This window comes from Syngnathoides biaculeatus, chromosome 14 (genome assembly GCF_019802595.1).
Source record: "Syngnathoides biaculeatus isolate LvHL_M chromosome 14, ASM1980259v1, whole genome shotgun sequence".
NCBI classification, from domain to species: Eukaryota; Metazoa; Chordata; class Actinopteri; order Syngnathiformes; family Syngnathidae; genus Syngnathoides; species Syngnathoides biaculeatus.
The window spans coordinates 22,168,919-22,183,614 of record NC_084653.1 but is presented as its reverse complement, the minus strand read 5'-3'; the positions used below and the strand labels follow the sequence as shown (position 1 = coordinate 22,183,614).

General features: G+C 46.2%; 1 protein-coding gene and 1 long non-coding RNA gene across 3 annotated transcripts in view; one reads left to right on the top strand and one right to left on the bottom strand.

Moving 5' to 3' along the window:
- Nucleotides 1-14,696, bottom strand: part of LOC133512682 (uncharacterized) — a 119,512-nt gene that overhangs the window by 34,573 nt on the left and 70,243 nt on the right. The window lies entirely within an intron of this gene.
- Nucleotides 1-14,696, top strand: part of LOC133512679 (anosmin-1) — a 77,939-nt gene that overhangs the window by 51,017 nt on the left and 12,226 nt on the right. Inside the window, exons 5-8 of the mRNA XM_061842515.1 lie at nt 2,372-2,556; nt 3,827-3,956; nt 7,984-8,189; nt 13,123-13,267. Of these exons, the coding sequence (XP_061698499.1) occupies nt 2,372-2,556; nt 3,827-3,956; nt 7,984-8,189; nt 13,123-13,267 (666 nt within the window). The remainder of the gene's footprint in view (nt 1-2,371; nt 2,557-3,826; nt 3,957-7,983; nt 8,190-13,122; nt 13,268-14,696) is intronic.

Here is a 14,696-nt window from a genome sequence, read left to right as displayed (position 1 = left end):
CATTTGTTTTTGGTTTGTTTTCGAAATGTAGGGCACCTCTGGTGCAAACCACTGCTGATCACTCATAATTTTCAAATTTGAGGATCCAATGCAAGATGCTGTTGTTGTCTTGTAACGCAATAATCTCCACGTTACACACAAGTGTACCCTGTTCCTGTCATGCCATGACGTTCTGGTCAGCGTTCTATAGCGTTTGAGGAAACGTTGGTAGTCGCCGGGATAGCGCCAGAAGAGCGTTTTTTGAACGCTAGTGAACGTCAACGCTCGCTGGGAATCGGCAGAGAATGCCGGTCCGGAAAAAAGTTTTGAACATGCACAATAGTTCTCACCGAGACCAAGCGTTCATCAACGTTTAATTTTAAACGCTGCAGAACGTTCGCCGAGCGTTGCACGCGTTTGGCTATCGTTAGTCAGTCGTAACTCGAGCGTTACTTGGTTGTTACTTAATCGTTTGCGCTTTGCAGTGAACGACTCACTGGCGACCTGTCAACGACCACTGAACAATCCCACAGTCAAACGAACGCCCTTTGGCGTCCATTGACCGTCATTCGTGCGTTTCCCGAACATCCATGCATACGGGTATATAAACCGATGCTTTGCATTCTTACTTGCAGCGCTAGTTGCTGAAGTCCGCACCCCACCTTTTTTTCGTCTAGGCGGCATGACGCTGACCGTTCAAACTCACGAGAACAGTATGAAATTTCCAACGTTTTCGTTCCCGTTCCGCTGTAAAAATTACACGCCAGCAAAACGCTATTCTGTCGTTATTCACCCGTTTAGTCACACGCTCAACGCGCTCGTCTAAAATTGACAAATCGCCCGTCGCGCAGTGACACGTTAGTGCACGCTAATGGTTTTTCGGGGTATCTTATTTGGTCGCCGTTACGCGCATCTCGTGCGTTAGACACACGTTAATCACACGGCAGATGTGTCATCCTCATTTGAGAACGCTGAAAAATAGAACGATTGAAATGTTCAGAGAACGTTGACCAGAACGTCAAGGTGTGACGGGGCCATTAGCGCCGGCTTAGACCGCAGTCTCCATTTTGCTGCAGTGGTCCTCAGCCTCCCCTTGGATAAAAACGTCTCCATAACAAGAGCAACTTGCAGAGAAATGAATAGAAGAAACCTCATCTTGACTGATGTGCTCGGTGCGCGGCGGTTTCCTAAGGCTTTGACTCCGTACCGACGACGCGGTCTAATCCTACCTCATTATCAATGAACCTTCTACTTAATGGCAGCGCATTTTGGTCTTGGATGAGCGTCAGGCTGACCTCCTGCTCTTAATAAAGCTCACATTTCCTGCGCGCGGCGTGCGCGAGGCTGAACGCAGTGATGCAAGCGAGCAGCTGCTAAAACACACCGACGCGGCCAGAACAAGCTTCATCGTACTCGGCGTGTCAATGGTCAGAGGTACTACTAGGTACTCCCTTGCTTGTCTCAAGATGAGTCTTCTAACTAACGAAAAACAGGATAGCCTACCACCACGTACTGGTTCTAGTGACTTGCGAGCCAGATTTGCAAGTGTCTCGAGCTTATATCGCACGGGTAACAAAAATCTTGTTGCTCAGCGGTCGAACAGATTCCTTGTCATCATGGTAACTTTTGACGATACACTAAATCCTCGCTATATCTCGGTACCTTATTTTTGTGTAAAACCAGTTAAGGCAATTCATAGTCCGGATTGTCTCTCTGGTACGCAAACACCTTATTTTTCCGTCCTTTACGCACAATTAATTCCGATTTTACCGTACACAGCCAGACGCCGGATTATTATACCACACCGTCACCACTATGCTAACCTCGACTCAAATTTGTGTCCTCATCACGACCAACAGGCAGAGGAGTAAAAACAGGAAACCGTCATTCTTTTAATAGTTCTGATTGATGATTTCAATACGGTGCAGTTTTTCGCAGTTTTCAATGCAACGCCGTCAACCGTTTGACATCTTATTGACTAAGTAGTCCAATCCCTATCTCATTATCGCTGCTCCCGTCTTGCACTCCAGAGACAGTAAATTCAGTCTTGGATGAGCACTCGTCTGACCTTGTGCACTTCATCAAAAAAAAAAAAACCCACTCTGGGGCTTCGTTTAAAAGGTTGATTACAAAGTGCAGCGAGGCGAGCGAACTTTGACGCTCGCAGCTACTAAAACACACCGCCGCAGCCAAAAGTGTCACGCTGTGTCACAGTCGAGAGAAGTCGCTGTTGACCCTCAGCGTGGATCCAACCTATTGCAGTGAGATCACGTCTCGCCCTCAAACGCCCGTTGCTGCGTTTTATGTATTTCTCTTAAGTGTCTTTTGCGCAAATGAATAAAACGCGACGTTAACTTCCAGACCGCCGCGCTCGCCGGCGTGTCTTCCGCAGGAGTCCCCCTGAAGCCGAGGAAGGAGCTGGCGTTTGCGGAGCTGCCCTCGGGCCGGCTGGAGATCCGCTGGTCCTCCAAGTTCAACATTTCGGTGGAACCTGTCCTCCACGTGGTGCAGCGGCGCTGGAACTTTGGCATTCACCCCAGCGAGGATGACGCCACCGAGTGGGAGACGGTCGCGCAGGTGGCTAAACTACACAGCCTATGCAGTAATACATAATTCAACCTACCAAGCCATTCTTTAAATAGGAAAGTAGTGCCGTCGAGGAATTGGTATCAAGGAAGTATGATTAAATGATACCTCTATTCTGAAAAAGCAAGCTTTCAATGTTGGGGAGGAGCTCAGTTTAGCCTGGGTTGTCAGTGGATGTCACATTTCAGGTGCATTTTTTGGAACTCAAATCATCCATTTGAGTAGATGATGAACTAGGAGGCGGCACGGTGGATCAGCTGGAAAGAGTCGGCTTCACAGTTTTGAGGTCCCGGGTTCAATCCCGGCCCCGCCTCTGTGGAGTATGCATGTTCTCGTAGGTTTTCTCCGGGTACTCCGGTTTCCTCACACATCCCAAAAACATGCAACATTAATTGGACACTCTAAATTGCCCATAGGTATGATTGTGAGTGCGATTGGTTGTTTGTCTCTACGTGCCCTGCGATTGGCTGGCAACCAGTTCAGGGTGTACCCCGCCTCCTGCCCCATGACAGCTGGGATAGGCTCCAGCACTCCCGCGACCTTCGTGAGGATAAGCGGCTAAGAAAATGAATGGATGGATAAACTATGATAGTTTGTGCCACTTTAGCCGCCAAAGGAGTTTGCTTTAGTTTCGTAGCGTTGCCGCAAGAAAACATCCCAAAATATCCAAACACTTTTCAGTACCACTTCATTCAGGTGCTAGTCCATGTGATACTCTTCCAACCATCCATTTTCTTTTGCCGCTTATCCTCACGAGGGTCACGGGGAGTGCTGGAGCCTATCCCAACTGTCAACGAGCATGGGGCGGGGTAACGAGAAAACCCACGCAGGCACGGGGAGAACATGCAAACTCCACTCAGGCGGGTCCAGGATTGAACCCGGGACCTCAGAACTGTTTGGCCGACGCTTTACCAGCCGAGCCGTCGTGTGTGGTACTCTTGTGAATGGAAATAAATGATCTATGTTTAATGAACAAGATCTCACAAATGTACAAACGCACTTCTTGTAGAAAGTTGATCAAGAAGACCGCAAAACAATTCAGTTCCTGAAGGTGCAATGGTCAGGTGACCCAGTATACGCACGGTCACGGCGCCGCGCTAACAGTTTGGCCCATTCCTCAAAGTCACGGCGTCTTTTCAAAGTTTAGGCGAGGAGAACCAACCGGATGACTGATGGGGGCAGCAGACTCGCACAAGGGGGGCTCTGACCGGGCACGAACCCTGACCCCTGCCGTCCCCCCCCCCCCCCATCTGTCCCTCAGACTGCCGAGGAGCGGGTCCAACTGGCCGACATCAGGGCCAGCAGATGGTACCAGTTCAGAGTGGCCGCGGTCAACGTGCACGGGACTCGCGGATTCACCGCGCCGAGCAAACACTTCCGCTCCACCCGAGGTGCGTATGGACATACATAAATGTGTGTGCGTGTATGCGTGTGTTTGTGTTTGTGTGGCCTGACGCACTAAAGTGTCAGTTCCTGTTTGACACCCGCTGACCTCCATTTGTCGGGCTAAAGACCGAGGAGCAAGCGGGTGCAGCTTTCGGACTGATTTACCTGCTTATGCTAACATCCAGTGTTTTGTTTTGTTTCGAGCGCCACAGTCAACTCTTCCTTTTTTTTTTTTTTTTTGGTGTTATTTATGAAATCGTTTTTGCATTAAAACTTCAAACGCCCTCAAGTACAGATGCACAGACGAATGAGATCCGATACAAAAGCATTATATATATAGATGCGTATAAAAAAAAAAACGTGTTTTTCCAGAGTTACGCATTTTAGTTTGATGCCATCAGAGAGGGATTCATTTAACAATAGTCATGCAGGAATATTATTACCATACAATATTTGAAAAAAAGTTGTCGAGGTTGAAATACAGTGAAGATATATCATGTAAACAAAATGGTGTCAAACTCATTTTTGCTATCTATCTATCTATCTATCTATCTATCTATCTATCTATCTATCCATCCTTTTTATTATTTAGTTTGTGTTCCATTTCAGAATCTAATATTTAGTTTTGATCACACACTCCTTAAAAATGCAATTCATAAAAAATATTTGAGGGCCTTTTTTAAATAATACGGTTAAATTAACAGTTCTATTCCAAATCTTTGGTTAGAAATATTTCAAAAAATATTGTATAGCTCTCATTTTTTGGCAATAGGAACTATTGGGATGGATTGTATTCAACATTTAAGCGTCCACTTAACGTAAAAAAAAAAAAAAAAAAAAATCTGTACTGGATCTCATAAAGTGTACGTAGAGTTGCGGCCAATGAGATGAACAAATTGCAAGGTAACATTTGAACGTCGCGCATGTCATTTGAGTGCAACCAAATTCAATTACAGGAGGGGTTCCCCCCACCCCTCTTCTTTAGTCATGCATAGATGTAATATGTCTAAATTAGACAGAATATTTCAGCTCCCAAATGAATCTAAGTGTAGTTTTGGCTCCCACAGAGAGTGACGTAACTTTTTTTTTTTTTTTTTTGCCGCTGTAGATCTTTGCTACAGATTAGCGTCAAGTCGCTGCCTCGTTGCCTGACACTAAACTAGTTTGTCTGACATGTTGGCAGGCCTGCGCGCTGAATATTTTTTATGTATATGTGCAAGTCTGGTGTGGTGGAGAAATATGTTAGAAAAGTTCAGGACATGTATGAGGGCAGCAGAACAGCAGTGAGATGTGCCATAGGTGTGTCAGAAGAATTTAAGGTTGAGGCGGGACTGCATCAGGGATCCGCGCTGAGCCCCTTCCTGTTTTGCTGTACTAATGGATAGGCTGACAGATGAGGTAAAACTGGATTTCCCTTAGATCATGATGTTCGCAGATGATATTGTGATCTGCGGTGAAAGGAGGGAGCAGGCGGAGGAACAATTAGAAAGACGGAGGTACGCACTGGAACGGAGAGGAATGAAAATTAGCCGAAGTAAAACAGAATATAATACAGAGAGAGAATGGAGAGCGTGGTGAAGAACTGAAGAATATGTGCGTGAATGTGAGGGGAGCGGAGGAGGAGTAAAGTTCCAGGGAGAAGAGATGGCGAGGGTGGATGACTTCAAATACTTGGGGTCAACAATACAGAGCAATGGAGAGTGTGGTAAGAAAGTGAAGAAACGGGTCTTAGCGAGGTGGAACAGTTGGCGGAAAGGTGTCTGGTGTTCTATGTGACAGAAGCGTCTCCGCTAGCAAACTAGAATTCAACTAGAAAAAAAAATGGTCCAATAGTAGGAGACTGAGGGTACCCTAAGAACAAGCTAGCAAAAAAATTGACTGTTTTTTCTTCTTCTTTGTATTCCGTTCACACGGAGCTACGAAAACAACGGAAAATGCTGTAATATGCATCCATGAGCACCAAATGACATTTTTATTTGTCGAGAGTATGTGTGAATAAAAAAATCGGGTTAGTACAGTCTCGTGGTTGGTTGAATCGTGATTCCGTGCTCCCTTTACGGGGTCGTAGTTTGCGGTATTTCCATTGTTTAAACGATGGAAAAGTTTTTGGGGTCAGTTGCATGCCTTTTTTTTGTTTTGGTGGGCAGGGCTCAGTCCCGATCCTCTGTGAATATTTTGAAAATAACGATTAATTGAAAGACACGTGGTCACATACTGTACGTCTCGTCGCCATCCTGTATCGAGGATCAAGACAAGTACAAATGTGTTCGGTATTACACGTGTTGTGTATGCCTGCGTATTGACCCGCACCGTCAATCCTTCATCAGGCATGCGCTCCCCTGAGCGTTGCGGACGGCGCTCCGACAGAGCGCGGCATCAGGTGGGGTGGGTTGGGGTGGGGGGTTGCTAGGAATTCGGCTCGGGGGAATTGAAAGCGATCCCCAATCAGGCCAATCAGTGGCGGGACAGTGATAGATTGATGGGAGCTGTCATGGCTCTGATGAGTTCCCGGACGTTCGGTCGCCGCGTCGCTATTTACATTGCCTGCCCCCCCCCCCCTCCGTATCATCTGATTGCAATTTCGCCCCTGCTACACTTTTTGTCCGGGTAATTTGTAAGGAGAAGGGGTGGGGGGGGGTTTATTTGTCTTGCGCCGCCAACGTCAGCTGGTATGCGGAGCCCATGTGTCCATGTAGCTGTGTTTTTTTTTTTTTTTTCGTGGAGCGGCTTAAATGTCTTACAGGTGGGAAAAGGGGAGAAAAAGGGAGAAAGAGAGAGGGAGAGGGGCGGGGGGGGGGGAGTCATTTCTCTCTCTGATAGCAGCAGCACAGCAACCAAAAAGCTTTTTAAAACTCGAGAAGATGACACGATGCTAATTAAGCTCCGCTAGTATCTTGTTGCGGTGCACCGAGAATAACGACTCCACTTTGTGCTCAGCGGACAACAAACTACCGTATTTTCCGCACTATAAGGCGCGCCTCCGATGAATGGTATATTTTAAAACTTTTTCCATAAATAAGGCGCACCATTATATAAGGCGCACCGGATTATAAGGCGCATAGAATAGACGCTACAGTAGAGGCTGGGGTTACGTTATGGATCTATTAGATGGAGCTGCGCTAAAGGCTCCACATTGATCCATATATAAGGCGCACCCAATTATAAGGCGCGCCGTCGGCTTTTGAGAAAATTAAAGGCTTTTAGGTGCGCCTTATAGTGTGAAAAATACGGTACCTCAAATAAATGTCAATTATTCTAAAAGTATGGAAGTAAATAAGTGAATTTTTCAAGATATTTGTTGTAGTTTGTTGTACGGACTGAAAAAGATGGGAAGGGAAAATGTTTCAAAAGTTGTGTAATAGTTCTTGTTTGTTCTACTATTCTTCCATGTATTTTACAAAGCGGATTTGTAAGAAAGACGTGTTTGTAATATCTGAACATTATCAAAAGTGAAGCACGTGATTTGTTCTTGTGGGCCATGAAAAAATGAATTGCCGGGCCAGATCCGACCCCCGAACCATATGTTTGACACCATTTTTATTTGGTAAATGTATTGTCAACTGCCAGAAACCTAAATGTTAAATTCTATTAAAGTACAGTCTCAAAGTATTTGTACTCGGTTTCATGACAAAAACTGCCAGCAAGCGGCCTTGCCCGTTTCACTCTGACATCAGGGGGAAGCAGCGGGAGAGCCGGCGCAGCGACTCGGCTCCCCGCGTTATCCGCGGCGCAGATGCCAAAGCCGAGCGCCATGTGTTTGTTAACCCCCTGACCACTCGCGCTGTCGTAGCCGCGATGTGACACCTGTCATAACATCTCACGGCGCATTGTCAGCGGAGGGCTAATTACTTCACATAGTGTCATACCAGTCAACCCTGCGCTCCTCGAGTCAAAGCGCTGAAAGGCGTTCTGGCCGCAAACGCGCTCCACCTTGAATTAGACTCGCCCGAAAGAACCTCGACGTCTTAAGTGTCTGCAGATGTGTGAGATCTGTCACCCCCGTGACGGGCGTTTTGTTTCTTTGTCCTCCAGACCCGTCCGCCCCGCCACGCCCGAGCAGCCTGCGCGTCACCAACGTGACGCAGGGAGATGAAGGCCTGGTGACAGTTCGTCTGAACTGGAGCTTGCCAGAGGAGCCCGACATTCCCGTACATCACTACAAAGTCTTCTGGAGCTGGACCGTGCCCACCAAGTCGACGGTTCCGTCCAAGAAGAGAAGGAGAAAGACCACCAACGGGGTAAAGGTTCCCCTCCTCCTCGTTTTCCGCTTTCCAGCATTATCTCACCCGGCGTCCCCTCCTCGGGATTCTCCGACGTTGCGTGCGAAGCCATCAATCACACAACGGATTCAGCGATTCTGTTTGTTGGTTCTCCTGCTCAGACTGATTGAAGAACCCTTCAACCCACTTATGCTTTGAAGAAGGACACATTAATTGTGATTCATACAGTATTTCCACCAAGATAAATTATTGGCTCATCATTTACTGTACTTCAGACGCAGACGCTAGCAGGATGCTAAAAATTGCCCCAGGAGTTTATTTATGTCTACTGGCAGCCGTCCCTCGCGTTGCTCTCGGTGTCTGTTCCTGCGGCTTTATCTCATGTAAGCGTTTTAGTCGCACTTTACAACAAAATGAGTATAAACAGATTATTAATTTAAGACATTGTCATTGGCCTATCCACTAGGTTGTGAATAAATGGAGACAATAACAAGCAGGGAATGAAACCAGGCTAGCAAACGCGCATTTGTGCTACGTGGATTATTTTCATTGCAAGCGTATGTTAGCAAGATCAAAGGTGACCTTTGAGAGAAACTCGAGTTGGATGGTTTGGTTTGATGATAAACGGATTTTCACAATGAGGGGGTTATTGATCGATCGCTGGGAGTCTTTTCAGTAGCTAGCTGACGAGCTGAAGTGAGGATTTAAGGCTCTTTGTCAGCTGGATGCAAATACAGTGAAGAAAATAAGTATTTGAACACCCTGCTATATTGCAAGTTCTCCCACTTAGGAATCATGGAGGGATCTGAAATTTTCATCGTAGGTGCAGGTCCACTGTGAGAGAGAGAGAATCTAACATAAAAAATCCAGAAATCACAATGTATGATTTTGTAATGATTTATTTGTGTGATACAGCTGCAAATAAGTATTTGAACACCTGCCTATCGGCTAGAATTGTTAGCCTGACAGACCTGTTAGTCCACCTTTAAAAGTCCACCACCAATACATGTGGTATCCTCAATCAGATCCACCTGTGTGAGGTCGTTAGCTGCATAAAGACACCTGTCCACCCCATACAATCACTAAGACTCAAACTGGTAACATGGCCAAGACCAAAGAGCTGTCCAAAGACACCAGAGACAAAATTGTACGACTCCACACCGGCTCGAAAGGGCTATGGAGAAATTGCCGAGTAGCTTGGTGGAAAAAAGGTCCACTGTTGGAGCAATCATGAGAAAATGGAAGAAGCTAAACATGACGACGGTCAATCTCAATCGGAGCGGAGCCCCAAGCAAGATATCACCTCGTGGTGTCTCATTGATCCTTAGAAAGGTGAGGAATCAGCCCAGGATTACACAACAGGACTTGCTCCATGACCTGAAAAGAGCTGGGACCACCGTTTCCAAGGTGACTGTTGGTAATACACCAAGACCTCATTGGTTTGAAATCATGCATGGCACGGAAGGTTCCTCTGGTTGAACAAGGACGTGTCAAGGCCCGTCTCAAGCTTTCCAATGACCATTTGGATAATACAGAGGAGTCATGGGAGAAGGTTTTGTGGTCAGATGAGACCAAAATGGAACTTTTTGGTCATAATCCCTCTCACCGTGTTTGGAGGAAGACGAACGATGAGTTCCATCCCAAGAACACCGTCCCTACTGTGAAGCATGGGGGTGGTAGCATCATGCTTTGAGGGTGTTTTTCTCCACATAGGACACGACGACTACAGTGTAATAGGGAGAGGATGACCGTGGCCATTTATTGTGAGATTTTGGTGAACAACCTCTTTCCTCAGTCAGAGCATTGAAGATGGGTCGTGGCTGGGTCTTTCAACATGACAATGACCCAAATCACACAGCCAGGAAAACCAAGGAGTGGCTCCGTAAGGAGTTTTCAGACCTAAACCAAATAGAAAATCTTTGGCGGGAGCTGACCTGTCTAATCTAGAGAAGATCTGTGGGGAGGAGTAGGCCAAAATCCCTCCTGCAGTGTGCGCAAACCTGGTGAACAACTAAAGGAAACGTTTGACCTCTGTAATTGCAAACAAAGGCTACTGCACCAAATATTAACATTGGTTTTCCCAGGTGTTCAAATATTTATTTGCAGCTGTATCACACAAATAAATCTCTCACAGTAGACATGGACCTAGGATGAAAATTTCAGACCGCTCAAAGATTTCTAAGTGGGAGAACTTGCAATATATCAGGGTGTTCAAATACTTATTTGCTTCAACGTACTGTAATACTAATTTGGCTAGTGCAGGTAAATGAGAGATTACTGCGCATTCCAATGATTAAGTGAGGAACCCCTCCCTGTATGTATGCCGCTGTGTCTTCATTGATACATTTTTTTTAAAGACGAGCTAGTCTCCCTCCAGAGGTTTTTGCGGAATTTTGCCAGGCCTCGCAATTTACAACTCCGATATCGTATTATGTATAAAATGGGTCTCGTAAATGAGAACTATAAATCCGCGGCGACACGCAGTATTTGTTATTTTCTCTGACATTTATACAGCCGGCGAGATGCCATGTAGATTTCTGGCAAAAGCCATTCCGCTTCATTTTTCTGGAATTCTCGGTTGCGGCTACCAAATGGACTGTGACAAACCACTTAAGGATTGAAATGTTTGCACAACAATGACTCCTAACGCAGTAATTTGACCATTTTTTTTTTTTTTTTTATCCATACTGTGGCGTGCTCCAAAAGCCATTCAAATTTTGCCAAATTTATGTAAGGGATCAACTTGACTTTGCTTTGGCTTTTTGTGTTGTTTTTGGGATGCCACCCTTGGAAGGCGAACGGTGACAGCAAAGAGGAAAAGTGCGATGATATCCAGAGACGAGAAATGGAACGTACTGCAACATTGGAAAAGAGTCTGGCAGCTCGGTACAACATTGAAAAAGGGCCCGGCCGTGCACTACAATACATTCCGGGCGGTCCTCCGTTTATAGCAGAATTTGTGCGTACGCTAAGTCGGGAACACAGCGTAGTCGTCATGCTAATTAAGCTACGCTGACACAATATTAAAGTCATGGGGGAAATTATTTTGCAACTTGGAAGTCAGTTTCAGTTTCGCTTTAAATACCCGTCATTTGTTGCTCTTAAAATGAATCCCTTACAGATTATTTCTTTAAAAAAATATAGATATACGCACCTGGCTATAAACCTCACCCAGTGCGTTTGTAAAGGAAATACCATTTGGTACCTTGATCTACTAGTTTAAAGTGTTCCGTGACCAACTCAGTTTCCTCAAATGTCAAATTCCATTACCGTAATTCCCGGCCAACAGAACGTACCTGGTTACAAGCCTCACCAAGTACGTTTGTAAAGGAAATACCATTTGGTACATACATATGCCGCAGCTGTGTAAAAGCCGCAAGTGCCCACACTGAAATCCACATTGAAACACGAGATATTTACAAAGAAAGACGGCACACAGTGAGTTTAACGTTAGCACCACCGTGCTAACGCTAGCACCACGCTATGGATGTTGTCTCTTGTGGCTAGTGTACGCGGCCATATCTTTATATGTAACGGACTGACTAAATGAGTCGTAACGTCTATGAGAATAGGTGCCGACATTGAAACACAAGATGTTTACAAAGACGGTAGGTACACAGCGAGTTTAACGCTAGTGCCGCCGCGCTAATGCTAGCACCGTACTGTGGATGTTGTCTCATGTGGTTAGTGTACACAGCCATATCTTTATATGTAACTGACTAAATGAGTCATAACGTCTATGAGAATAGGTGCCGACATTGAAACACGAGATATTTACAAAGCCGGTACACAGAGAGTTTAACGCTAGCGCTGCCGTGCTAATGCTAGCACCGCTGTGCTAACGCTAATGGTAATGCTAGCGCCGCCAGCGCCGGTTAAAAAAAAGATACTGGTAAAAATCACAGAGACACGGCAGTAACACGCTAGCGCAGCGCTAACAGGGCCGGACCGGTAAAAGTCACTTCCTCGGCAAATATATTCCACCGGTCTCACTTTCACCTTTTCCGCTCAAGTGTCCCCTTGCGGCCGTTAGACAAAAAGCACAAATTCGCCGTATCACCGCATTAACCCCAGGGATGAAAGCGTGTGAAAAAAGTCGCAGCTTATACGTTGGAAATTACGGGATAGGAGTGCGCAATTACTACATACTCTCCTTAAATCCCATTTACAATCCAGGCTAAACTCTTCAGGGTACCTAGTTTCGCTCTTCGTCAATGACACTAATTCCAGTGACGGGGAACTTGTTAGGGCGGCCAAAAATCGCGAATTGTGACTTTTTTTTTTTTTTTTTAAGCAAATAGCTGCTCGGGATCGGTTCCACGGGGGCGGATAAAATGCGAATAGGTGAATTTGTGAAGAGTGACCTGCAATTACGGTATGTCCGAAAAATGGTCAGGATCCTCTGCTTCACCGTGCAGAGCTGCATACCTCCCGTGAAAATCATTTCATTAGGGATGCGAGCCGAAAGCAGACTCGTCTAGACGGCACGCACACACCTGCAGAGAGTCTCCTCCCGAATTAGCTTTTCGAAATGAAGAGCAGATGTGACACAGAGAGCCGAGACACCAGACACCTATTGACACATGTACTACTGGTTTCCACTTTGGCACCTCGGGGGCTTCTAAAGCACCCCTGCTGGTCGAAGAATGTCAAAACACGCACGCAGTCAATAACAAGAGCTCACGGAGAGGCTCGCTGCCGCCGGTGGAATGCGAGCGGGCCGAGACGGCGATGGAATCCACCGGGGGAGGCTCTGACGACACGGCTCCCTAGCGAGGCCTCGGAGGCTATCTCCGCGCCGCGAGGAGTCCTTCCTTGGCTCCACGTGTGTTCTTTATAAGAAGCGCTTTTCCGCAGGGTGAGCCGGAGGTCGGACGGTGACGAGCGTTTGAGGAAGAGCTCGAGCGACGTGCACTCACTCCAATGCCAACGTCTTGTGTCGTCGTCACAGGCCCAGAGCTGGGTGGACCTGGAGGGCCTGCAGGCCAACAGCAGCTACACCGTGGAGCTGCAGGCCGTGACGTACTGGGGACAGGTGCGACTGAAGGGGTCCAAGGCCTTGCTGCACTTCAGCACCACCCAGAATTCAGAATCAGGTAAACACCGCGGGGCTCGGACGATGTTTACTCGTTGGTTCCGCTGCCAGACTTGTGTGTCACTGCGGCATTTTTGTTTGTCCAACTAAGTGGATTACCAACAGCACTACTCATTCTATTCATTCATATGCCTGTCAAAGAGAGGCATATGTTTGCATATTAATCAGCATGGCATAATTCAAGCACAGCTGTGTGATTGTTTATCTACTGTACATTGGCATTGTTCAAAGCAGCAGGAAATGGAGTTACAATATCCTGTATTAGACATCAAAATAAACCCATTTCCAGCGAGGGCCCCAAAATTATTTTCATTTCCTTTCTAGTTCACTCATGATCCGATCAAAACATTTATGATTCCATTGTAATAATAGATCGTGTTATACATAGGTGCCTTGACCTACTAGTCTTAAAGTGTTCCGTGACCAAATCAGTTTCCTCAAATGTCAAATTCCATTACTGTAATTGCCGGCCTACAGAACGTACCTGGTTACAAGCCTCACAGAGTACATTTGTAATGGAAATACCATTTGGTACATACATACGCCGCAGCTGTGTAAAAACTGATATTGAAACCCGATATAGACGGTACACAGAAAGGGTTTAAGCCTAGCACTAACGCTAGCAAGGTTGGTTAAAACAAAACTTACTGGTAAATATCACTGAGACGCGCCAGTAACACAGAAGCAACACGCTAGCACAGCGCTAATGCTAGTGCAACGCTAACAGTGTAGGTAAAAAAACACTTCCTCGGCACATATATTCCAACGGTCTCTTTCTTACCTTTTCCGCTCGAGTGCCCCCTTGCGGCCGTTTGGAAAAAAATGCAAAAATTAGCCACATCGCCGCATAAACCGCACGGTTGAAAGCGTGTGAAAAATGTCACGGCTTGTAGGCCGGAAATTACGGTAATTCATTCCGCCCCCACCTACAAGAAACAGTCACAATCAGTCATTTTTTTAAGTCATGTTTTGGTGTATGCTGCCTCTCACCCAGAGTGAGCTGATATAGTCGCCTGAGCATCCGCAACCCTAGTGAGGATGAGTGGTATGGTAAATTCTAAATTCTAAAACGCATGCACACGCACAGTAGTATCCATAATATAGTAATCAATAAATGAATTGGTAATTTGGAATATTTTTAACAACGCGGGAGAAACTCCCATTTATACGTAACACAGTGGATGTCTGCGTGAATGTAGCTCAACTTCCCCCAACTGACATCGTGTGCTATCATCAGACAGCAAACTTCCATCGGCCCATTTTCCAAGCCGCTTATCCTCACAAGGGTCGCGGAGGTGGCTCGGGCACTTGCCAGGATTTAATCACTGAATCACTAGTCTGCTCTATGTTTCTCAACTGCTTGCAAGACACAATCAAAATTCCTGAATGAACGAACGAACAAATAGCTATGCTAGCTGCCAAAGATGGTT